This window comes from Bombyx mori, chromosome 11 (assembly GCF_030269925.1).
Source record: "Bombyx mori chromosome 11, ASM3026992v2".
In the NCBI taxonomy this organism is placed as follows: domain Eukaryota; kingdom Metazoa; phylum Arthropoda; class Insecta; order Lepidoptera; family Bombycidae; genus Bombyx; species Bombyx mori.
The window spans coordinates 18606558-18631831 of record NC_085117.1 but is presented as its reverse complement, the minus strand read 5'-3'; the positions used below and the strand labels follow the sequence as shown (position 1 = coordinate 18631831).

Below are 25274 nucleotides of genomic sequence, written 5' to 3'. Positions count from 1 at the left end.
TTTCTGAGGCATCACAAGTTAATATCAAAGGCCAATTAATATTATAATGCTGAAGGCTAGAAACATTCGCTAATTTCTGCTTGACTATTAGGAATGCTTTTTCACACTTATCAGTCCAAAGGAATTTATTTTTCTTAGTACATTCATACAATGGTGTTATCAAAGTTGCTAGATTTTTGAGAAATTTTGAATAATAATTAACTTTTCCTAGAAAAGATGTTAATAATGATAGGTTAGTAGGCCTTGGTGTATTTAGAATAGGTTCTATATTAGTTTTAATAATACTAATTTTATTTTTGTCTACTCTAAAACCAAATACTTCTAAACATTTTGTAAATAATTTACATTTTTCTTTTTTTAACTTAAATTCACTTTCTTGTAGTCTGCCCAAAACTTTACATAATGTTTCATAAGTATCTTGCAAACTATCTCCCTTTATATAGATATTATCGATGAAAACAATTATGTTTGGTATACCTTCCAACTTTTTAGTCATTAGACGCTGAAATGCACCAGGTCCTGAACTGACCCCATATGGTAAATAATTATATTTGTATGTTCCTATCTCGGTTACAATGGTTGTGCAATCCTGGCTTTCTAAACTTAAAGGCGCTTGCAAATATGCTTCTTTTAAGTCTAATTCGCAGTAATATTCGCCCCCTTGTAGGGTGTTTATAATGTCTTCAACATGCGGTAAAGGGAAATGATCTACTTCCAAACACTTATTTACTGTTAACTTGTAATCTCCGCACAATCTTACTGAACCATCTGATTTTAAAATTGGTACTACAGGGGTGCCCCATTTACTGTGTTTTACTACTGTGATCCTACCATTGTCCAATAATCTTTTTATTTCATTATTTACTTTGTCCTTAAGAGCATATGGTACGCGTCTCACTGGTAAACACTTGGGTTCTACCTCCTTTTTCAAAACTAAATTTATGACATCGCCTTTGAAATTTCCCCAGCCTGGGCTGAATACTGCTGCGAATTTTTTTTCTATACTATTTTGTGCATCTGAAACATTTAAAATATTATTATTATAAATTTCAAATTCTTTTCCTATTTTCGGTGGCCACAAACCTAAGGCGTTTAGCCAATCTCTGCCTATTATGCGGGGTGACTTATTTTTTACTACAAAAGCTTTTAAGTAAACACTTCTGTTACCATATTCTACAGATATATTATGAACTATGCCTAGTGGCCTTGTTGTGGATTGATCGAAATTTTTAAATATTATGTCACAATCTTGCAGTACGTGGTTTATTAAAATGTCATTTTTGTCATTTTCCGTGATTACTGTCACTTCTGAGCCTGTGTCTAGTTGAAATGGTAGCTTACACTCCTCCATTTTTATGGTTATGTAGTAAGGTGGTATTTTACTCACAGTGTTACATGCATATGTTTCATAATATTTTGGTTCAAACTCAGTGGGTTCATTATCTGTATTTTTATCCTTTTGTTGGTTATCTTCCTGCAGAACATTTACTTTTCTTTGCTTCTTGGGACACATTCTGAAGATATGTCCTTGAATTCCACATTCAGAGCAATATTTTCTGTTGAGTCTGCAGTCCCGCTTTAGGTGGTTCCATTTTCCGCAGCAGTAACATTGATTTTTTTGTTGGTAGGTATTTCTTTGCTGTTGTGGTGTTTTATTGGTTGATTTGTAGACAAATATTTCCGAAACTTCATTTGTGGCCCCGTTTGCTTGTAATATTGCTGCTTCAACAGTGCGGGCTAATTCAATACACCTTTCTAGTGTTGCATCACCAGCACTCTTCATCAATTCAAACTTTATCATTTTTGAGAACACTCCGTCCATTAGTTTCTCTTTGACTTGGTCATCCATATCTTTGAAGTTACATTTTGCAGCAAGTTTCCTCAGTTCCAAGACGTAATCTTCTACTTTTTCATTCGGTGCCTGGTTCCGCTGTCTGAAATTTGCTCTTTCAATGGCTGATGGTAGTTTTTGATCATATTTTGCTGCTAACTTGAAACAAAGTTGGTCAAATTTTAGTTCCTGTGGTTTTTTTGGTTTACATAAATAAGAGAGGACTTCATAAACTTTGGGTGCTAATTTAGTGATTAATAGTGGTACTTTTTTTTCATCGGACACTTCATTAACGATAAAGAAACAGTCTAACTGTTCCTGGAACACTGACCACTTTTCTCCATCAAAGGATTTCAAATTTGATATAAGTGACATGTTGGCTGATAACTGAGCACTATTTTTGTTAGTTTCTTTTAATTTATAGTAATCACTCGTTAATTTTCGTAGTTGATCAAGTGTTGCTTCCGATTTATAAGTTACGTTTTCACTCTCAAGAATATTTTGTAGTTGTTGTTTGTTACACTTGTATATAAATGTGCGTTTGCCTTGTTTAACTAGCGTCACTATATCAGGTTGTTCAAGATCCGAGTTTTCTATGTCGTAATAGTCTAGATCGTCGTTTTTTTCTTCTATTTTCGACATGAATTAATAATGTAATTTGATTATTGCTTATCGAAGGTAGATATCCTTGAAGTTAATCACGCGTTAGTTTAACACATTGTATTTTAAATTTGAGGGTACATAGATATTAAAACTGCCTTTAGATCATGGCGGCTCAATATCGTTCACAACTAAGTTCACACTGAAGCCTTGTTGAAATTTTTATTTATTAAAATGCTATAATTATTTAGTGTATGAACTTGATTTATTAATTTGTACTTGCTTTTCTCGGTTAGAATCCTCGTCGCCACTTTCATATATGGATTAAAACACTTAATTAACTAATAAGTATTATTTAATATAGGAGCGCACACTTAACCGAACACTGTTAGGAAAAGACAAGACGGGAGTTGAGTTAAGAGCGAGATAGCTACATTTTAGAATTACAGGTATCGAATGCGTTTATGAATTGGTTTGATATCTCACAAGTTTGTTGGCTCCCATATACCGCACTTCTTTAAGAAGGGCATTGAAAAATGGCTACTGCTTTGGCTGACACAGATACTGTGGATGCAAGTTTCGATGAATTCAGAAGTAAATACCAAATTTTCGTAGGTAAAGACCTAATATAGATAGAGATATCTAATATGGTGACTTCCATCATATTGCATGTACGGGTTTTGATAAAACTTCTAAAATGTAAGAGTCTGCCTTCTCAGCAGTGCTGCAATGTCACAAATATCGTCAAAATGTTACACTCTAGAATAGCCTAATTTCGACCCCTTCGTATGGGCATTGTTATGAAAGCTATACGTTTTAAATTGGTTTGGAATCCTTCAACGCCGCTGACATTTTTAAGTCTCTGGACGCATTTGTGGTTTGCAGCAGGTGATACCCGAATACAGGTACCACGACCACAACAACTTGAGCACCAAAAACAGAAGCAACGGAACTGAGGCTAAGAAGAAGGAATTCAGTAAGAAAAACGTGTACGTGGAACGTCCGGCCGCAGTCTTGCGCGAGCTATGCGCGCTCGTCGCGGACAATATGAAGTTCGACTGCTACCCTCAAGGCGACATCAATGAGGAGAACTGCGTCAAACGAGGTGAGTCATTATTGTATACGCCGATATTCAACAGGTTCTGGGGCTCCCGGTGTTTGAACCTTTTTTTTTATTGTTTACATGGGTGGACGAGCTCATGGCCCGCTTGGTGTTAAGTGGTTATCGGAGCCCATAGACATCTACAACGTAAATATCCGCCACTCATCTTGAGTGAGATGATCTTGAGTGACATGAGTTGTGAAGTTTCACTTTTAATAGTACATTGTCCTCGCCGAACCCTGTCGCTTGCGACGAAGGAAATTGATGAGTAAATTAACCCATAGACACAGCCCAGTGACTTTCTCGTCGGATTTTCTCAGTGGGTCGCGTTTCCGATCCGGTGGTAGATTCAGCGAAGCACTGCTCTTGCTAAAGCCAGTGTTAGCAACACTCCCGGTTTAAGCCCCGTGAGCTCACTTACACGTTATGGTGAAGCTGAAATAGCCTCTCAAGACCATCAGGATAAGTAGGAAAAAAAACAGTACAACGGCCACCCCGCCCTTCAAACCGAAACGCATTATTGCTTCACGGCAGAAATAGACGGGGTGGTGGTACCTACCCGCGCGGACTCACAAGACGTCCTACCACCAGTAAAATAATGTCTTCACAGGTTGCTGCTGGAAGGTTACACAGATGAAGGGCGCTCCGTACTGCTACTACCCGTCGCAGTACGACACGTTCCGTTTCGTGAACATGACCGAGGACAAGCACTCCATGACCGTGTTCTACGAGAAGGCTCGACCCTCCGGTTATCCGGATGACTTTGAACTAGTCCGAATGGATTTTAAATACATGTCCGATGAAATTTTACAGATTAAGGTCGGTGTTTCTTTATCTATACTCTTTTTTTTTATTGCCTTTGTAGGCAGACGGGCATACGGCCCACCTGATGGTGAGTGGTTACCGTCGCCCATGGACTTCAGCAATGCCAGGGGCAGAGCCAAGCCGCTGCCTATCATACCTCGTGTATTAATACCTGAAGCAAAAACTTTGTACTGCTTTTTACGAAAATTGTGTGGACGGACGAGTATGAAATTTCCCACACTTTTAAAGAATATCGAGAAGGAGTGCAGAATGTTAATATTTTTTTCATATTTTGCATTGAAAATACATTAAATCAGTAATAAAAACATTACACACACACAAACACACACGCATAAACAAATTTATTTATTGTCAAACTTTTGTTATTGTTTAAAATCTGTAGTCAAGTTGAGAATAGATTAATATTGTTTGTCTTTATTAATATTTGTCTATAGTGTAGTCTGGGCGTAATCTGTGATTATAGAAGTATAATAGTCTTTGACAATAGAACCGTAATAATGTTCAAACTTATAATTTCAATTAATTATAGTCGAATTTCGACTACCGGGAGACTACTAGTTAGTTCTCTATAAATAGGCAGTGGGTTGGATCGGCTTCGGTGATTGCTCGGTGATTCCATAATGCTATAAGAACGTCAAAAAATGGCTTTTACTTCTTTTGAGAGTAATTCAATAATTTTAAGTAGTAATTTGTAAGCCGATAAAATATGATTTAGTAGGTTACACCCATTATACGCAGCCACTATGCATGGAGGTTCCCCGCGGAATTTTGTACGCTATACATTGCGGACTAGCAAATACATATTACAAAACTAATAAAACTGTACACAAATTTTACAATAAACGAAACTTATCATACAATTAAGTAGCACAATATTTAAATGTGGACGAAATATATCTTAGTCTCCCATGACCACGAAAATTAAAATATTCAAAACGTCGGTAATAATGTAATGACAGTAAGAACGCGAGATTAAACCGTAAAAGTGGTTACAATTGGGTCTGCAATTCGTTCACATTTGTAACCACAGTATCTAATCATAGGGTGTAGGGTATCAAATTACAACGTTTTTCAAAAATTTAACTTTGAAATAAAATGTTCTGGATTTTTTTTATTGTTTTTCCATGGGTATGTAATATGTGCATGAAAAGCCGGGATATCAAAAAGATCGATGCCTTTTGAACGTGAGTGTGGCGGAGGATGCTACGAATACCGTGGACTGCCATGAGAAATAACGAGTCCATCCTAAGGCAGTTAAACATCCGAAAAAGGCTCTCTTCCATCTGCCGGGAACATGTTATGAGCTTTTTCGGACACATCATGCGGATTAGAGAAGCTCATAATTGCGGGTCGTATAGAGGGCAAGCGAGCCGTGGGCCAGATGGTCAGATCTAGTAAGGGAAGCACTTGGTGGTAGTCTGTACCATGCGGTCCGTGCCACCATGATCGAACACAGTGGAGGAACGTCACATGTGGTCGCAATCCTCATTAGTGAGGGAACGATATAGATTAGATGTAGTTATTGACCAGACCATACCTGCTTATCGTTGTATTTTGGGACACGTATGTATGTATTTTATAATTTTTATTTCAGATATATGATGCGGAAAACAACCGATTCGAACCACCCTACCCAGAAATATCGATGGGCTCCAAGACCCTGACGGATATGAAATACAGAGTTGTCTTGGAAGGCTCGAAGATAGGGTTCAAAGTGATAAGGAATTCTGATGATGTTGTCATGTGAGTGTTGAACCATCTTCTTGTACTTGCAGGACTTTTTTTTATTGCTTAGATGGGTGGATGAGCTCACATCCCGCCTGGTGTTAAGAGGTTACTGGAGCCTATAGACATCTACGACGTTAATGTGCTACTCACCTTGAGATATCAGTTCTAAGGTCTCATTACAGATACAACGGCTGCCCCACCCTTCAAAGCGAAACGCATTACTGCTTCACGGCAAAAATAGGCAGGGCGGTGGTATCTACCCGCGCGGACTCACAAGAGGTCCTACCACCAGTAAACATGCTAGTAACTTGGCATGTTCGGTGCTGGGAGCCAGTGGATGTGTGAACTATCACTAATTGTAACTGAATCATTGCCTAGGCAAGATTGTACCAATGTACGATCATCTATTCGGACTAATCGCACACACACAACTATACATCTCTACAAAATGTTGTTTAAAATAAATGAAGACATGAGTGGATGAAGGGGATATGATACAATTTGTTAATTTTGAGAAAACGGGTAACAAACTTTTGTTACTTGTACTTTTTCTTCGTACATAACTCCCTAATCTATAAGCAATTTATAAAAATACCTTTTAAAGCCGAAGTTTTAAGGTCTAATATGGTTTATAGGCACATAACACCATTATTCAATGTAAAACCTCAAAAATCTTAAAAATGGCACTTAACCCCTTCATCCACTCATGTGTTCAGATCATAGTTTACTTTACTGCTTCACAGTTTCAACACCCAGGACGTGGGAGGGCTGATATTATCGGACAAGTTCCTTCAGATATCAGCAATACTTCCCACCGACCACGTGTTCGGCCTGGGAGAGAAGCGAGCGAGGTTCATGAACAACATGGACTGGCAGACCTTTGCCATATTCAACAGAGACAGGGCGCCCACGGAAGGGGTGAGCCACATGATATTATCTTGATAACTTTTGGTGAAAATGATATCGACGCTTGAAAGGCAAACGTGACTAAGCGACAATAACTGCTTTATACATAAATTATAGGCAATAACTATATTCAATGCGCAAAAAAAATTTTTTTTAGGTCTATTAAAATCATTTTAATCCTACAGCTAGATTCGTTAAAAAAAAATTATTTAAACTTTAAATTAGTCTACTGTAAAGTTCACGCATTGTCCCTTAGTCACGTTTGCCTTTCAAGCGTCGATATATATATTTTTTAATTCTACACAAGCTGGTAGCCCTGAGAGGTTATGTCAGCGTAACCGAGCGAGTAGGTGAGCTCACGGGGCTCAAAGTGTCAAGTGACACGGAGTGTTGCTAACACTGGCCCTAGTAAGAGCAGTGCTTCGCAGAATCTACTACCGGATCGGAAACGCGACCCACTGAGAAGATCCGGCGAGAAACTCAGTGGGCTGTGTCTGTGGGATTATAATATGTAATGAGAAAAGCTATGCGAAAGTATTGCATCGAAAATAGGTTTGATGTTCTCGAATGAAGATATAACCATTTTTATTTAACGGCACCGACTTATTTTGCTGTCGCTTCTTCATCACCCATAGTTTATACAGGTGTAAAATTGAGTTGGAATAGTTTATTTTTATGAAAAAAAAAAAATTCTTTATGTGTACTGAAAAATGTTGTTCTAATACATATCAAAGTTTTAATTCCAGGCTTTCACCCTACGTCCCTCACGTCTAGAGAAATAAACAACTAATCTTTTAATCCGTTTTTTTTAGCTTAATTTGTATGGCACGCACCCTTTCTATCTGGCCGTGGAACAAAACGGACAAAGTCACGGGACGCTTCTACTCAATTCTAACGCTATGGGTTGGTATAAGAACATTCTTAGTGATAATATTGATATTTAATTTTTTTATCGCTTAGATGGGTGGACGAGCTCACAGCCCACCTGGCGTTAAGCGGTTACTGGAGCCCATAGACATCTACAACGTAAGTGCGCCACTCACCTTGAGATATAAGTTCTAAGGTCTCAAGTATAGTTACAATGGCTGCCCCACCCTTCAAACCGAAAGGCATTACTGCTTCACAGCAGAAATTGGCAGGGTGGTGGTACCTACCCGTGCGGATTCACAAGAGGTCCTACCACCACCTATCATTTTTCATAAAAAAATCCCATATCATATCATCTCATTTCATTTCATGTCATATTGCATATTAATCAACTTCATTTCATTTCAAAATATCATATAGGTATTGTCATGAAAAATATATAAAAGATTAGGCTGTATGGTATGACACCTTTGCCTTCCCATTTGGAAAAATAAGACTACTACTACTAGTACTGTTACGTGACGATATTGACCGTGAGCTGATTGTCGGCAGACATAGTGCTGCAGCCGAGCCCCGGCATCACGTACCGCGCGACGGGCGGCGTGCTGCAGCTGTTCGTGCTGGCGGGCCCCAGCCCCGCGCTCGTCGCCCGCCAGTACACGGAGCTGGTGGGCAGGCCCTTCATGCCGCCCTACTGGTCCCTGGGCTTCCATCTGTGCAAGTGAGCGAACCCACTCAATGCCCGATTCTACGATTCCAGGATTTTACTGATTAGCGTTCCATTAAAAGACTTCGAGCCCGAATTGTCTGCTATGTTTTGGTGACGGGAAACACAAATGTGACTGCAATAACTAATAAATTCATCAACCAGTACAATGGAAAATCTTGACGGGGCGATCTTTTAATATATAAAAAGTCAGGTCGTTGTCCGAAAATGCGAGATCGAGGCCTCATACTACACTTCTACTGCTACTACTACCATTAGCAGCGCTACAAAATCTACAGCTTTACTACCCTATTACTGCTACTTGATAAATAACCCAAAAATATTCCATGAGTACTAATGTTAATTTTATTCAGCCTTTAATTTTTTTGTTTTTTTTTTTCGGTACTAAATTATATTGTTGGTTATGGCTTTGAAGCTATCGTATATTTCTGATTACCGTATAACGCGTAACCCTTATTCTATTACAAGTAATCTTCGTATAACACGGTATTTTACAATACGGTTCCACTGTAACACGAAAAGAAATATTCCCCAAAACCAAAAACTTGTACATAACATGGTACTTCTACAACACGATTACGAGATTTTTGTTTAAAATTGTTAAGGAAATTACATTATGCACTATGAACACACAATAAATGGGATTTTTTTTGTTTTTTATTGCTTAGGTGAGTGGACGAGCTCACAGTCCACTGATGTTAAGTGGTTACTGGAGCCCATAGACATCTACAACGTAAATGCGCCACACACCTTGAGATATAGTTCTAAGGTCTCAGTATAGTCACAACGGCTGCCCCACCCTTCGAACCGAAACGCATTACTGCTTCACAGCAGAAATAGGCAGGGTGGTGGTACTCAACCGCGCGGACTTACAAGAGGTCCTACCACCAGTAATTACGCAAATTATAATTTTGCGGGTTTGATTTTTATTGCACGATGTTATTCCTTCAATGTGGAAGTCAATCGTGAACATTTGTTAAGTACGTATTTCATTAGAAAAATCGGTACCCGCCTGCGGGATTCGAACACCGGTGCATCGCTCGACACGAATGCACCGGACGTCTTATCCTTTAGGCCACGACGACTTTTTATGTATGATATTATATGAGTTTTATGTATATTACGTATGGCATTTACGTTGCAGATGTCTATGGGCTACAGTAACCACTTAACACCAGGTGGTAATCCATCCCCCTAAGCAAATAAATAAATAAATAATCCTTTTGTACTAGTCTCATATAACACGGTTTCGCACAACACGGGACTTTTTAGGGACGCATCTACCGTGTTATAGGAAGGTTGCTTGTACAAAAACGTGATGTATTGTCACAATTGCTGGTCGTACGACGTGGCCGGTGCACGGCACCGCGGGCTCGGCAGCTGATGACGTCACTGAACTTGCAGGTTCAACTACGGGAACCTGAGCGTCATGGCGGACGTGTGGCAGAGGAACAGAGACGCTGGCATACCCTTTGTGAGTATCAGCCGAACGTCTGGGACGAGTTTGGTTCAGTACTCAACAATCATTGTTTGTTTGTTTGTTTCGTTGAACGCACCAAAGCACGCAATATCACGTAACTTTTAAAAATCAGTATCCGATTGTTTTTATTAAATTATCGAAATTCTCTGACAAAACCCTCAGAAGTATCACTTACAGATAAGTGTGTGTTTTAATAAACAGTGTGCTTAGTGCGAGTTTTTTAACGTTCTCGATAGCGTAAAAGTTAACGTATTCAGTTTGGAACAGCGCCCCTAGCGGCAAACGTATGCAAACGCATTAAGCACACTGATCTATATATACATATGGGTGTATAACGGAACGTAATTTAACAGACACATGAAAAGTTCAATGAACTTGAAAAATTGCACACGTTTCAAGGACCGATATTTAATTATGTACTTTTTTTTAAATCAAACCTTCGCGCTCTCGGATCGAAGTATTTGTTAATCCATGTTTAAATGCTTTACGATATGCGCTTTATTTGCTCGGTTCAACCACGACATTCGTCCTGATGTCAGGTGGACCGCTGTGTACTTTAAAACAATATGTAATGAGGGGCAAATATAATTAATATTATAATATAAATAAATAATAATCATCTAGATAATGAGCAACAGACTAATAGCGTCATCTCGAATGTTTACCCTGAGTGGGAATCGAATCCACGACTCGATCGGTCCGATGGGCAGGTGCCGTTAACCTCTTCAGGCACGAAATCTTTGAAGTGACAAAAACATGAATTGAATTTATTCTTTATTGCGTTTTGTTCATTTTATATTGAAAACACTTCTTTTTTTTGTCTCCACCTTATCCCACGAAGTGGGTTCAGCCGTCATTTCAACACTCACTGCTCTCTCTCTTTCATATAGTCATTCACACACTCCATCCATGTCTTCTTAGGTCGACTTCTTCTCCCTGTACCTTACAGTGTTCCATACATCTCCTAGTCACATGCATCTCCTCTCTACGCATCACCCACGTTAAAAACACTTCAATTAGTAAGAAAGTAAAAACATAGGGACGAACCATAAAAAAAAGTTCACATGTGTGGCACCAGATAATTAAATTTATGAATAATTTGAGATGAAAAAACCGTACACTCGCGTGCCAATGTCCCTGAAGAGTTTAACCGCAGCGCCGCCGGGGCGGTCGCGTCACAGCCGCGCTTGTCCCGCAGGACGTCCAGTGGAACGACATCGACTACATGACGCACAGCAACGACTTCACGCTGGACGCCGCCCGGTACGCGGGGCTGCCCGCTTTCGTGAAGAGGCTGCACTCCGAGGGCATGCACTACGTCATGATCTTTGGTGTGTACCGCACGTTGGATATTTTTAATTGTAGGTTAGGTTACGTTTAGAAAAATGTTCAAGGGCATCCTCCACGTTAGTAATAGGTAGGTTAATGTAATTGTTTAATGTATTATATTGTGATAAAAAAAATTTACATTATATGTTACATTAGTTTTCGTTATCGTGTTGTTTTGTCGTACGCACATAATTTATGTTGCAAGCCAGATTTTGTTTTTTTTACTTGTGTTTTTATGTATCTTTTTAGCTTGTGATGTGTATTGTGAGCCTAATAAATAAATAAATAAAATAATCATAGAATTGAACTGGTCCCATCAAAAAATGTACCCACCATCTTTAGCCCTATGCCCTCCGCGGTGTTCCCCAAGACCTTTAACATATCCTTCTTCAAACCAGGCTATGGAATGTTAAATGGCTTGACTTTACTACTGGCATGGGTGGCCTTCAAGAGCAACAAAAAATTATAGTTCCATTTTCCCCCTCAGATATTGGTATTGGAGCTTCAGAAAAGCCGGGCACGTATAAAGCCTACGACCGAGGCATAGAAATGGACATATTTGTGAAGAATTCTTCAAATCAACCGTTTATAGGAAGAGTATGTATACAATTTTATATCGATAAAGTCAGTTGGAATCTTCACATAACTTCATGTAAATGTCAATTAAATTAAATAAACTGCAGTTTTAAGCTTTGATTCGATAATAGTCTTATTAGCCTTAAAGCGTACGGAAGATAAACAGACTAGTACAGATAATTAAAAAAAAAAATTCGTAATTATATCGGTGGAACCAAAATAAATACATCGCTGCATACAGACATGGGCTATCGGCTGCGCGGTCACACGGCGCTCGTGTGTTCGTGCTCTTGTAGTTGTTAGCGATCCAAATCTGACGGTGTTTCGTAACACTAGCTCGACGCAGATTGTTGTTTTTGTTTGCTGAGATAGCCCCAGCCCCGTAAAAGATCGTTATTTTTTTTGTCGTTATCCCCTAAAACTTTAAGGGCAGCCTTCACTAAAAATAGTTTATAAAAAGTATGTGTCCCTACCCCGCAATCAAAACGAACAGTTTCGCCCTTGGCATTTCTGTGTGTTGTCTTCGGTTGCGACCACGACATTAACGAGACCACCGACTCTAAGTTTGAATAAAGAAATATTTCATCATTCGTATCATCTCGTTTCAGGTCTGGAACAAAGGGTCCACGGTATATCCAGACTTCACTCATCCGAATTCGACTCCGTATTGGGTCGAAATGATGACGGACTTCCACAAACTCGTCCCGTACGACGGAGCGTGGATCGTGAGTGTTTCAACTATGTGTTTTTACTGACGTACCTTAAAGATGCGCGTCCATTGGTCCGCGCCGGACGCATCGCACGCAACGGATATTATTTTACTTACTTATAGCCTCTCAAGGCTATCAGCATAAGTAGAAAAAAAAATCGGTTGTCTGTAAAGCCGGTTTACTGACGATAGTTGAACGTGACAACGTCACCATTGACACCACATTCACTTTTCACTGAACTTCATATTTGACGAAAACATGTAAATGTATAGCAGCTGTCCACGCGGATGCATCGCTCACTCAAGTAGGAGAGAGACAGATGTCGAACGCTGCCGAACGCGGAGGCCGATTGTGCCTCTTTGTCGCTCGTCGTGCTCTCGCTTGCACTTCAAGCCTTAAATGGAACGCCTCAATGAGTCATGTTATTTTGTGCGCGCAGCCGGCTCCATCGAATTATAAGACGTTGTCACGTCAAAAGCCGCTACAGCGCCTCATCACCAGTGAGGATTTTATTGATGTGCCCTAAACACGATGTACGCTTTCAGGACATGAACGAGCCGTCGAACTTCGAGGACGGTCCCCTGCACGGCGCCTGCGCCCCCGAGCAGCTCCCGTACCGCCCGCGCACCGGCGACCCGCAGCTGCACACGCACACGCTGTGCATGGACGCCGCGCACCACGCCGGCCCGCACCGGCACTACCACGACCTGGTGGGGCTCATGCATGCCGTGGCCACCAACTTGTGAGTCCCATTTACCGTACTACGAGTAATAGAAGACACGAGTGCATGAAGGGGTTAACATTTAAAGTTACTGGTGGTAGGACGCCTTGTGAGTCCGCACGGATAGGTTACACCATCCTGCCTATTTCAGCCGTGAAGCAGTAATGCGTTTCGGTTTGAAGGGTGGGGCAGCCGTTGGAACTATACTGAGACCTTAGAACTTATATCTCAAGGTGGGTGGCGCATTTACGTTGTAGATGTTTATGGGCTCCGGTAATCACTGAACACCAGGTGGGCTGTGAGATCGTCCACCCATCTAAGCAATAAAAAAAAAAGAGTTAAGTACCGTTTTTAAGATTTTTAAGTTGTTACATTGAATGAAGGTGTTATATGGTATAAACCATATTAGATCTTAAAGTTCCGGGTTTAAAGGCTATTTTTAGAAATTGAATGTGATGAAGGAGTTATTTACAAAGAAAAAACAGTGCGCGAGCAACTTGGTGCACTTGAATGAAGCGAAACTTCTTTATCTTTGTGTAGTATTAGTTTTCTTCATTTTTCATCCTTAAATCAGATTGCTCGTGTAACAAATAATGCTGTGTATAAGAGATGCGACATCTTCAATATTTATATTATTTATATTTTAAATTATAGATAAAAATAAATGTATATAATTTTTAAATACTTCATTTAAATATCGGATGCTACTCGTTGCTAACGCTCGCGCTGGCATGTAACAGGTAAACTACGCTCACTCTCGCTCTGTCTCTTTCTAGTACGGTAGCGTTAAACGTTGAACGCAACCTTGTTGGAAGTCGCATTAGAAGTTTCACTTCAAAAGTGCGAGTACAAAAATTTATTGCTCGTTTTCTCAAAATTAACAAATTGTATCATATCCCCTTCATCCACTCATGTATTCAATAATTACTGAAGCCCATCTGGGCCCCGCGGTAACAATCGCTATAACGATTATTTTTTTGAAACTACTGGACGGTACTAAAACCTATAGGTTTCGTGTAATACCACAGCTTTTAAGCTGCTGTCTTCTAGAGAGCTAGATGACAGCAGCTTAAGAGCTGCTGTCGTCTAGCTCTCTAAGTCTCTTTTAAGTCTCAGCTTAAAACTACCTCAGGACAATAGTTACGTGATGACAACCGGATCTCTGAATCGAACCAGTAATGTACACTAAAGTGAATAACTTGAACCCCGACAGTGCCTTGCAAGAGATCAGAGGGAAGCGTCCGTTCATCATAAGCCGTGCGTCGTTCGTTGGACTGGGGAGGTACGCGGGCCACTGGAGCGGGGACATCAGCAGCCAGTGGCACGATATGAAGATGTCCATACCGGGTAAATACAACATGGTCATCATCATTCTCCTGCCCTTCTCCCAGTCACCACGGGCCGGCGCAACATGTTTTCTCCTTCCACACTCTTTCTTAAACCATTTCTTCGCTCACTCCCCTCTTACGCATATCGTCCTTCACGCAATCCACCCACTTTTTCTTAGATCTACCTCTTCCTCTCCCTCTACTAAGTACACATGTGAAACTTAAAGCTCATTGTCCTTGCTTTGTTCAAAACGTCCTTATGAAATAGATGTTGTACTCGCTTTCAATATTTAATTGAAAAAGTATGAAACATTATCTTTTTTGTTATAAATTATTCAGATGGTGTTAGAGATACTATAAGATTACATTAACATAAGCAAGAAATGATCAGCCCAGCATATACGTGGATACTAATCGTATTTGCTGCTTAAATTGACGGTAGCCCGTCTTATGAGATCGCTGACCCCAAATCAGCCGATTCACATAGCATTATTTTATCTAAATATATTGATAATGTCCGTCTGGATGTTCGTTGATGATTGACGGAGGCGTGTCGCGTGCCGCAGAGCTGCTGAGCTTCAGTCTGTTCGGAGTCCCCATGATGGGTGCCGACATCTGCGGCTTCAACGGCGACACCAACGTGGAGCTCTGCACGCGCTGGATGCAGCTCGGAGCCTTCTACCCCTTCTCGAGGAATCATAACACCGATACAGCCATTGTCAGTATTCCCTTCCGAAGAGACACTTCTCTGTGAGAAGTGTAAGAAGTTTCACTTCATTCAAGTTTATACCTTTAATTTATTCGTTCCTGTGTTAATTATTGTTAATGAATTAATGATCTATATTGTCGAAGGTGGTTTAGGGAGACCTTCTGCCTTTGTAGACAGACGAGTATACAGCTCACCTGATGGTGAGTGGTTACCATCGCCCATGGGCTTCAGCAATGCCAGGGGCAGAGCAAAGCCGCTGCCTATCATAAAAAAAATTAACATATCAACGTGTTACGCGTGCGAATGATCGTCGAAGTCATGAAAATTAAATATAACTACACTTTCTTAGTCAGAAGTGACTTTAGTAGTTCCAACATTTATAACAAGAAAATTACGTATTGAATATCAAGAATGGAAGTTGAAACTAGTAGTGGTAGAAGCCCGCACGGGTGAGTACCACCGTCCCGTCTATTTATATCACTCTTGATGCCACCAATGAGACTTCGGCCTCATGTCACAAGGTGGGTGGCGGCTTGTGGGTCGTAGTCTCACAGCTGAGTACAATTGCAGCCGCAAGACCCCGCGAGCCTGGGCCCGGCGGTGGTGCAGGCGAGCCGCGCCGCGCTGCGCACGCGCTACAAGCTGCTGCCCTACTACTACACGCTGTTCTGGCGCGCGCACGTGCTCGGCGACACCGTCGTGCGCCCGCTGCTCTTCGAGTAAGCCTTAGACGAGTTCATTCTTCATCATCATCATTCGTTTCATCAATTTCATCAATCATTCATTTCATCAATTTTCAATTCATCATTCATATTCATTTCATCAATTTTCATCAATTCATCAGTCATTGGTCCGCGCCGCTCGCACCACACGCAATGGATTTTATTTTGCTTTGTATTTTTTGCTCATAAATGCCGGCGATCGGTGCGGGCGGCGCGGACAGTAGACGCAGCACTATGTGAAATCGTACCTTTATACTAACAAAACCGGGAAACAATATTCATTTGATAATCTTAAGCGTCGTTTTAGCGACGAAACATTGTAAACCCGCAATGTAAAACGTACAAAACTATACACCGCTACGTTTGTTTTAGTAAATGTACTTAACGTTACCAGTGTGCTTAGTGCGAGTTTTTTAACGTTCTCGATAGCGTAAAAGTTAACTCAAATTCGTATGGGGTTAAAACGTTTGCCTACGTTTGCTGCGTTGTTCCAACTCCATAGAAATTTGAGTTAGCTTTTACAAAAGCTTTTAGCTTTTTAAAAAAGTCCATGATTTGTTTATGCACACGTTGATATTAAAATTGTAAAAACTTAATTTCTCAACCTGTGTACCACAATCAATGGCAATAGAATAATGCCCGACGATGTCGGTATACGATGAAATTGAAATGAACTTTGGTTCTGTAGAATGTAATTTATTTATTAGGCTCACAATACACATTACAAGCTAAAAAGATACATAAAAAACACAAGTAAAAAGAAACAAAATCGGGCTTGCAACATAAGTTATGTGCGCACGACAAAACAAGACATAGTGCTGAATTTGTACAACAACATTCCTTACAATTATACGACTAAACAACACGATAACGAAAACTAATGTAACTTATAATGTAAGGAAATCATTTTATTCACAATGTAAAATTAAACAATTACACTACTAATCTATTACTAACGTGGAGGATGCCCTTGATCATTTTTATAAACGTAACTAATACATCACTCCCGCCAACACAAACAATAGTATATTGTAAGTAACAGCAACGAATGTCGCAGATTTCCCGAGATGTCTGAGCTACATGACATCGACACCCAGTTCATGGTCGGGCCGCACGTGATGGTCGCGCCGGTGCTGGAGCCCGGCACGGACCGCGCCCGCGCCCTGTTCCCCGGCGCGCAGGGCTGGTACAGCCTGGCGACGGGCCGACACATCGCCACCAACGATTGGGCCGAAGTCTTGCACAACGACACTGTCTCTATTAAGGTGAGTTTGTTTTATAGGTATACGACAAAGGGAAGATCTTCCACCGAGCGGGTGACATTTGCTCGGTAGACCGCCGGTCCAAATGTTGTTGTTCGGAACTTGTATAAATGCGAGCTTATCTTGAAAATGTCGTAAGCGAGATTCAGGCATCTGTCAAATATCTTGCGTTGTATGATGGCTACCCGCCACAGTTCGCAGAGTCGATTGTGCTCTTGTGCGTGACGAAATGCTGTTAGATTTTAACGGTTAATAGTTACCGATCCGACGCTGCATCAGGAGTGGTGGAACTCATCGCGGGTAAACCATATCGGTACGTTTGCCCTGACGAGCTGACGGCTCTGACAGCTTACATGTTGGCAGAAGAGAGCAAGTTTATTGAATTTTTACCAGTGGTAGGACCTCTTGTGAGTCCGCGCGGGTGGGTATCACCACCCTGCCTATTTCTGCCGTGAAACAGTAATGCGTTTCGGTTTGAAGGGTGGGGCAGCCGTTGTAACTATACTTGAGACCTTAGAACTTATATCTCAAGGTGGGTGGCGTATTTACGTTGTAGATGTCTACGGGCTCCAGTAACCACTTAACACCAGGTGGGCTGTGAGCTCGTCCACTCGTCTAAGCAATAAAAAAAACGCGGTAACTAGTGATGTTGTTTATGACACCACGTTAGTTTGTACTGGTGTTACTGGATATGTATACTATACCTCTGACATCATCTCGATCGTTGTTCTCCTTTTTTTTTCTTAATATTTAATTTTCTTCGCAGCTGACTTAACGTAATAGGTGTATGGCTCTAATAAAGACTAAAAAAATTAAAATAAAATGTTCGTCAAAGTATCAGCTATTGGTGCAGTGTCAAATACTGGTGGTTTTACCCTACTGAGTGTGTGTGTGCGCGACAGGGCGGCGGCGTGGTGGTGCTGCAGGAGCCGGCGGCGCGCGGGCCCGTCAGCACCGGCTCGGCCCGCAGCGCGCCGCTGCAGCTGCTCGCGGCGCCCGACGCAGCCGCCGCCGCAAGCGGACGCCTCTACTGGGACGACGGCGACAGCCTGCGTGAGTAGCCGCCTCCGCACCACACAGTTGCATTGCATACAGAACTAGCCTGTGGTCATATTGAGATTAAATATTGTTTGTCTTTCTTAATATTTTTTATATTGTAGTCTTAGCGAAATTTGTGATTATAGAAGTATATAATACAATCATAATAATATACAAATTTACAATTTCAATTAATTATAGTCGAATTTCGACTACTACGGGACCACTAGTTCTTCTTATTCTATATCGTTCCCTCACTACTGAGGATCGCGACCACATATGACGTCCTTCCACTGTGTTCCACTGTGTCCAGACCGCATGGTACAGACTATCACCAAGTGCTTCTCTTGCCAGATCTGACCATCTGGCTGGTGTTTTGCCCACGGCGCGCTTGCACTCTATGCGACCCGCAATTATGAGCTTCTCTAATTCATGTCTGGAAGACCGCATGATGTGTCCGAAGAAGCCCATAACACGTTCCCGGCAGATGGAAGAGAGCCTTTTTCGAACGTCTAGCTCCCTTAGAATGGACTCGTTATTTCTCATGGCAGTCCACGGTATTCGTATCATCCTCCGCCACACCCACATTTCAAAGGCATCGATCTTTCTGATAATAAGATCACTTGGTGTTTTGTATCTTAACACGCTGTTTTCAAGTTTCTGTGCCATTGATATTGCCGGCGCTTAAATCTAAAGCGAATAAAAGTGATCCTGCACAAATTGCTTCAAATAATTGTTAATTACTTGGCTCTGCCGCTGGCATTGCGGTTCACGAGTGACGGTAACCACTTACCATCAGGTGGGCCGTATGCTCGTCTGCCTACAAGGGTAATAAAAAAAATTGCTTTAAGACAACAATAGCATAGCATATATGAAGAAAAAGTTTAATGTATTCAGAAAGTTATTTAATACAGATTGAATATAATTGAAGTATGAGTCTAGGTTTTTAATATTGAATCTTAGTTTTGTTCACGATTAAATAAAATTTTGCAGACACCTACGAAGAGAAGAAATACAGTTACATAGAATTTTCACTGAACGGCACTGAAATCCAATCACATGTGAAATGGTGGGGATATGGAGTTCCGCTGTTCAACCAGCTGTCAATTCTCAATCAGCCCCCCGTCAAGCAAGTTCTGATCAACGGAATGCCGTGCGTGTCCCCCTGCTCGTTCACGTACTACAAGAAGAACAAAGTGTTGTCCATTATGATTAATTTGTCATTAGAGAAACCATTCAACGTCAGATGGTCATACGATGAGAAATATTTGAACAGGACCGGGGCATCGAGAAAAAATTGAGGTATGTTCATTAAACAATCAACTTTACCGTTGTGTGAATTACATGTTATAGCCTAAGTGCTGTCAGGATGAAGTTTTGCGAATATCATTCCTGTGGTCGTATAAAACAAGAAAAACAGCAGGTTTGATAAACTTCCCATTTTACAATGTAGAAAGATATTACGGCACTGGCCGTTGGTATTCTCTTTGCAATTAAAAATGTCCATAACTGTAAATTGTGGTAAAGTAAAGAGGTTAATGATTTGGAAAAAAAAACTGCATGTTAATGCTAGATTTTGTAAATCAACAAATTTAATATTTCAATATGAATTCGTATTGAATCATCTTTTAGAAAAATGTAGGTTCTTTACAAAGCATTTTTCATTTATTACACCTATATTGATCCTGAAAATCTCTGCCGGCATTGTGAAAAAGTATTACTACATTCATGTCTATAAAATAAGGATATCGCACGGTTTGAGTTGAAGTGGCTTAATTCAAAATTCTTGTGTTTTGCTAAACACCACAAATGTAATTGAATAATATTTTTTTTAGGTTTTTCGATTTTAATATTTTAAGGTATATATTCGCTTGATTTAAAAGAGACGGAAAGAGTATTTTGTCCTTTTCTAGAATGGAAGGTATTGTTTAATTATTAAACTGATAAAGTACATGTTTTTAAATCGTACAAAGTATAAAACTAATTTACTTAAAAAAAAAATTAAGCCACTTCAATTCTAAAGGTGCGATATTTCTAATTATAGCAAAGTGATAATAAACTCTTCATCTTTTTTTTTTTATTATACTATAAAGTATAAACTATAGTTTATTCTGTGCTGTTTTCATGTGTTCTATTAACATTGTACATTTCACGCACAATGCCCCCAAGTTAGAGTTTAATGTAGTGTAATATGTATCAGAAATTCATGAGACAAAAATTAGTACAAGCAGACAAAGCACAAATTTTCAACAAAAATTTAGTCCAACCAAGGATAAATCCGGAAAATCAGTAGTACAATTTATACGCAGAAGTTTAAATCTTCCCTTTCTATCTTCCTAATTAATCACGTACTAACAAGAACACAATCATATAATAACAGCTGAAATCTGCCAATAAACACATAAAAAGTATATAAATAAGGTTTTTTTTTACTGAATAAGAATTTATTATTATTTTTAAGTAATGCATGTGTTTTATATGTTGTCTAGTCTTAAGAATTTTAGTTAAAGTGTTTGGCGTAAATCGATGTTTTTGTGATTCATTGTTACCAGGGGAAAATGTGTCAAAATAATACTAAAAAATTTTATGTTTGCATAATGGAGGGTAGAGGTAAAGAGACAAAGGTTGAAAAAGTGTCCAGTCGTAAGCAGCAAATCAAACTCAAAAACCAACCAAAATGGCGCAGCAAGAAGTACGATATCAAGGTATCAGCTGTACCAAGTGAAGCGGACTGAGTTGATTAATTTTCTGTAATATAGTTTTGCGTCATTTTTTAAATTACACCACTCGCTACAGTGGCGCCACCTGCTCGTGTTCGACGGACACTTTAGACGGAGTGATGCTTACCTCTACCCTCTTTCCTGGAATTTATTTGCCCGAAAATTAGTCAAAATAACAGTACATAATGAATAAATTAAAATATTTTTTTAGTGACGAGTCGAGCAGTTATACTCTGAGACAATTTTTTTAATATTAAAAGACGAGTGTCGGAAAAATCTGATAAATCAAAATATATGTGATATATTTTTAGACAATTAAAAACAATATTCAAGTCTAAAGATTTCTAATTAAATTAAAAACAAAATCTATCAGTTTATTGGTGTTGGAAATATTAATGTTCTGACCAATCTTTTGAAAAATTTGAATCAAGGTGGCTATTGATATGTATGGAATGTTATTATACCAATTACAAAAAAAAATTCAAAATGTTAATAAGGTATCAATTTTTATTCTGAAACTCCTCAAATTTTGTCAATTAGGGTTTTTTGGTCATTAAAGTTATCTACACTTAAATGTAATACCAAAGTTTTGTGGACCTGTATTTACCAATTGTATTTTGTATTAAAGTGCACTAATAAATATTATGCACTACTGTGTTTTTTTACTCTGAAATATAGTATTAAAATTTATAATGGCTTTTTTAATTTATCATTACTTATTTTTTACATACTTGTTGGATCAAGTGAAGCAAAATAAGAAGAATATTCAATTTAAAAAGAAATATATTTTTAACATTTATTTGTCCCCTTAATTATTAAAAAACAAAGATTCAACATTTGAAATAAATAGCCTCTATCTAATTCAACTTAAATTATTCTGGTTTCTCAGCATCTGTTTCCAAAAATTTCTTGTACTCTTCTTCAGTCATGAGATCATTTATCTCGCTTTGCTTAATTATTTTCAACCTAAACAACCATCCTTTGTCATAACAAGATGTATTTATTAGTGCGGGTTTGTCTTCTACATCTTTATTTTTCTCCGTAACAGTACCAGATAATGGAGAATAGATTTCACTAGCAGCTTTCACACTTTCTAAGGCACCGCACTCATCACCAGCTTTAAGGTCTGTTCCGGGGTCTGGCAGCTGTGCAAAAACAACATCACCAAGAGATTCTTGGGCATATTCGCTAACCCCAACTGTACCTATATCTTTGTCTATTGTAACCCATTCATGTCTATCAGTATATTTCCTTGATGATCCACCTGTGCTGTACTTCAGGCATAACATACAGTATGTTTGTCTGATGTTTGACTGTAAATGATGCCTTAATTTGTAAGTTTTCACTATTTGTAATAAGCATCTCTGTATTGCCATTTTATCTGAAAGATGTAAATAAAATTCTTAGTTACCAGGTCATAAAATCCCTTAAAAAAAATTAAAATAAAATACTTTTAGTGTTGTACTAGTAGTTAAATGACATAAATAAAAATATAATAAAACACAATTATTACAAAAATTAATACAAAAAGACAATGCAACAATCTTCAGACAAAACATATATGAAGCTAATAAAAAACTGTCAAAGTAACCATTTTAGATAATGTAGGATGTAGGATGAGAAATGATTTTATTTATCAATACAATTATTAATATGACTGAAAGTATGTTAATAGCATGTAATCAGTATGTATTATGTACTGATATAATGGCCAAATGACATAGGAAACCATGATTATTATGATAAAACAAATTATAGGATAAACATGTCATTGCAAATTTCATATTTTAAATTAATTTCATAAATTTGCTTCAATCCTGCACTGGATTTGCAGGTAGATGTGATTTTGTTTTGTTTGATATATCCATTTAGTACAAGAAAATTGAGATTTCGATTCAAAATAAAATGACAGTTTTCTTGCTGAGCTCTCATTAACCATTAAAATTCTTAGTAACCATAAAATCATGTATAGATGATAAAGTGTAATAAAGCCTTAATTGAGACTGAAAATATATTCCACTAACTTCTAATCTGGTACTATCTACATTTGCGGTAGGCAGCGGCTTGGCTCTGCCCCTGGCATTGCTGAAGTCCATGGGCAACGGTAACCACTCACCATCAGGTGGGCCGTATGCTCGTCTGCCTACAAGGGCAACAAAAAAAAAAGAAAAAAAAATTCTTAAAAACTACAATTGAGAAATTCTGCGTTTTGATAAATCGAGAGCGATTTTGATCTGTATTTGTTGACTCTTAACTAAGATGAAAATATAGTTTTTTATGAGAAAAAATTAAAACAAAAATAATTATTAAACTCACTGTCAGTATTTTTTGTAGATCACAAATCGAATACTTTGGTATCTAAATGTAATCTGGAATTTTAGGTGTGCTTCGAATATATTAAGTGTATAATCTATGGGTGTGCTTTTTAATAGAATTAAAAATTAAAGCAATTCAAATAAAATGAGGTTATCTTTATTATTCCTTTTGAAATTTGACATTTGTCAGCTGCTTATTTTTTTTAAAGGATCTTATTTATGACCTGGTAACTAAGACTCTTAAGTCATGTTTCATTTTAATTTAAATTCTTAATTTTATGAAAAATGATAATGTGGAGTGAAATGAAAAATGTCACTGCTTAGTTCTGAGGGTTGTACAGTTTCATCTCGGTGGTAGAAAGCACTGCTTGTGTTCGGGTAAATGTCAATTTTTTGCCTAAAGGTATACCTCACGTCTGGTGTTAAGTAGTTACCGCAGCCCATAGACACCAACAACATAAATGGCCCCACTCATCTCGAAACGTCAATTGTAAGTCTCTGTAATATAACGACTGACCCGCCCTTCCCAACTAACAGCATTTCTTAGTGCTTCTTCATTAAATGCCAAAATTGTGCGAAGAACCTGTTTAATAATATTGTGTGTAAAACATTTTAGTTTTGGAAAACGCACAATTATTTTTATTGGCTTTTTAAGCAATGAGCCACCTGACAGCGGGGTCCAAGTGTTGGCAAGTGGTCACTATCTATCGTGGACATTAGTAAAATTAGCAGCACAGTCAAGCCGCTGTCCACTGCTAACAAATATTTTAACGGTTTCAATAATAAAATATTTTTCTGTTTAGTAGTAAGCAGGTACACTGGTACATACCTGGTACATACCTAGTGTTATGTGATGACTTCATTAAGATCATGTTCATTTGTTACTGAAACCCTTGGGTATTCAGACTTCGGTCATTTATTTTTTATTACAGACTGACCTTTTTTAAGTTTTTTAGGTAAAAAATTAAGTCCTTATTTTTATTCACCACCATGTAGGACATTTAATAAAACCATCAAGATAAATTATATTATATTTTGAAATGTAATCGGATTTGGAACTATTTTTTTATTTTTCGGAATTAGTCAGGCATCCCCATTTAAATCTTTAACGTGACAAACGTCAAGGCCGTCAATCTAAATAAACGTCAGTGACGAGACGACTTGTATTTCGCGAACCATGACTGAAAGATGTCAAAATAAGTTTGTAGAAAATTTTGTTAATCAAAATTATATTATTTGCTTCGGAATTACTAGTGCCTCTTTTGCTGTTATTTATTATTACAGGTCTATATAACGTAATACCCATTTTGTAAGTGAACTATCACATTCGAATAGTTTTTAACCCAGTTTTTTGTTTACAGATTTCACTTCGTAACTTTTGCGTTTAGTTATGTGTTGGGATGTGTGGCTTGTTATTATGGACTTAATTCGAATGTTCTGCACAATTATTTGTGTAAATTACAGTGCCATTTCTTTAGAGAAACACCGGAAGTAGTAGAGATCGAAGAAGTCAAGGTACTTGCAATGTTTACTTTGTTTGTTTATTTATATGAATACATTTATATGCTGTAGTTGACTGTTACTGTGTGCTTTTGTCAAAGTATTTAATATGTTTTACACAAGGCGGAAGAAAAAAGTTGAATTAATTACAAGTTTAACAAAAAACGAAGTACACAATATTCAGATCTGTATGTTAGAAATCCAGTTTTGAATTTTATCTTCCATGAACTACTTTATTTTAATATTTTTACATAATGGATGTAATTAATGCCTCAAAT

At 38.6% G+C, this 25274-nt stretch overlaps 2 protein-coding genes across 2 annotated transcripts in view; one reads left to right on the top strand and one right to left on the bottom strand.

The window, feature by feature from the left end:
* Positions 1-25274, top strand: part of LOC101736905 (uncharacterized) — a 55238-nt gene that overhangs the window by 9492 nt on the left and 20472 nt on the right. The window contains exons 4-20 of the mRNA XM_012696118.4: positions 3317-3536; positions 4144-4352; positions 5953-6101; positions 6830-7004; positions 7805-7895; positions 8412-8580; positions 9991-10060; positions 11265-11397; positions 11883-11992; positions 12580-12696; positions 13227-13423; positions 14616-14749; positions 15297-15448; positions 16010-16158; positions 17219-17426; positions 18326-18476; positions 19455-19663. Of these exons, the coding sequence (XP_012551572.3) occupies positions 3317-3536; positions 4144-4352; positions 5953-6101; positions 6830-7004; positions 7805-7895; positions 8412-8580; positions 9991-10060; positions 11265-11397; positions 11883-11992; positions 12580-12696; positions 13227-13423; positions 14616-14749; positions 15297-15448; positions 16010-16158; positions 17219-17426; positions 18326-18476; positions 19455-19663 (2643 nt within the window). The remainder of the gene's footprint in view (positions 1-3316; positions 3537-4143; positions 4353-5952; positions 6102-6829; positions 7005-7804; positions 7896-8411; positions 8581-9990; positions 10061-11264; positions 11398-11882; positions 11993-12579; positions 12697-13226; positions 13424-14615; positions 14750-15296; positions 15449-16009; positions 16159-17218; positions 17427-18325; positions 18477-19454; positions 19664-25274) is intronic.
* LOC101737703 (glycine cleavage system H protein, mitochondrial) lies at positions 21947-23724 on the bottom strand. The gene is made up of 2 exons (XM_062671276.1): positions 23498-23724; positions 21947-22562 (listed from the first exon to the last, which is right to left on the bottom strand). The coding sequence occupies exon 2, from the start codon at positions 22555-22557 to the stop codon at positions 22054-22056; it is 504 nt and encodes a 167-aa protein (XP_062527260.1). The 5' UTR covers positions 22558-22562; positions 23498-23724; the 3' UTR covers positions 21947-22053.

What these genes read in the sequence shown, in the direction of transcription:
- LOC101737703 (XM_062671276.1), bottom strand. Translation starts at nt 22,557, where the DNA reads ATGGCAATACAGAGATGCTTATTACAAATAGTGAAAACTTACAAATTA.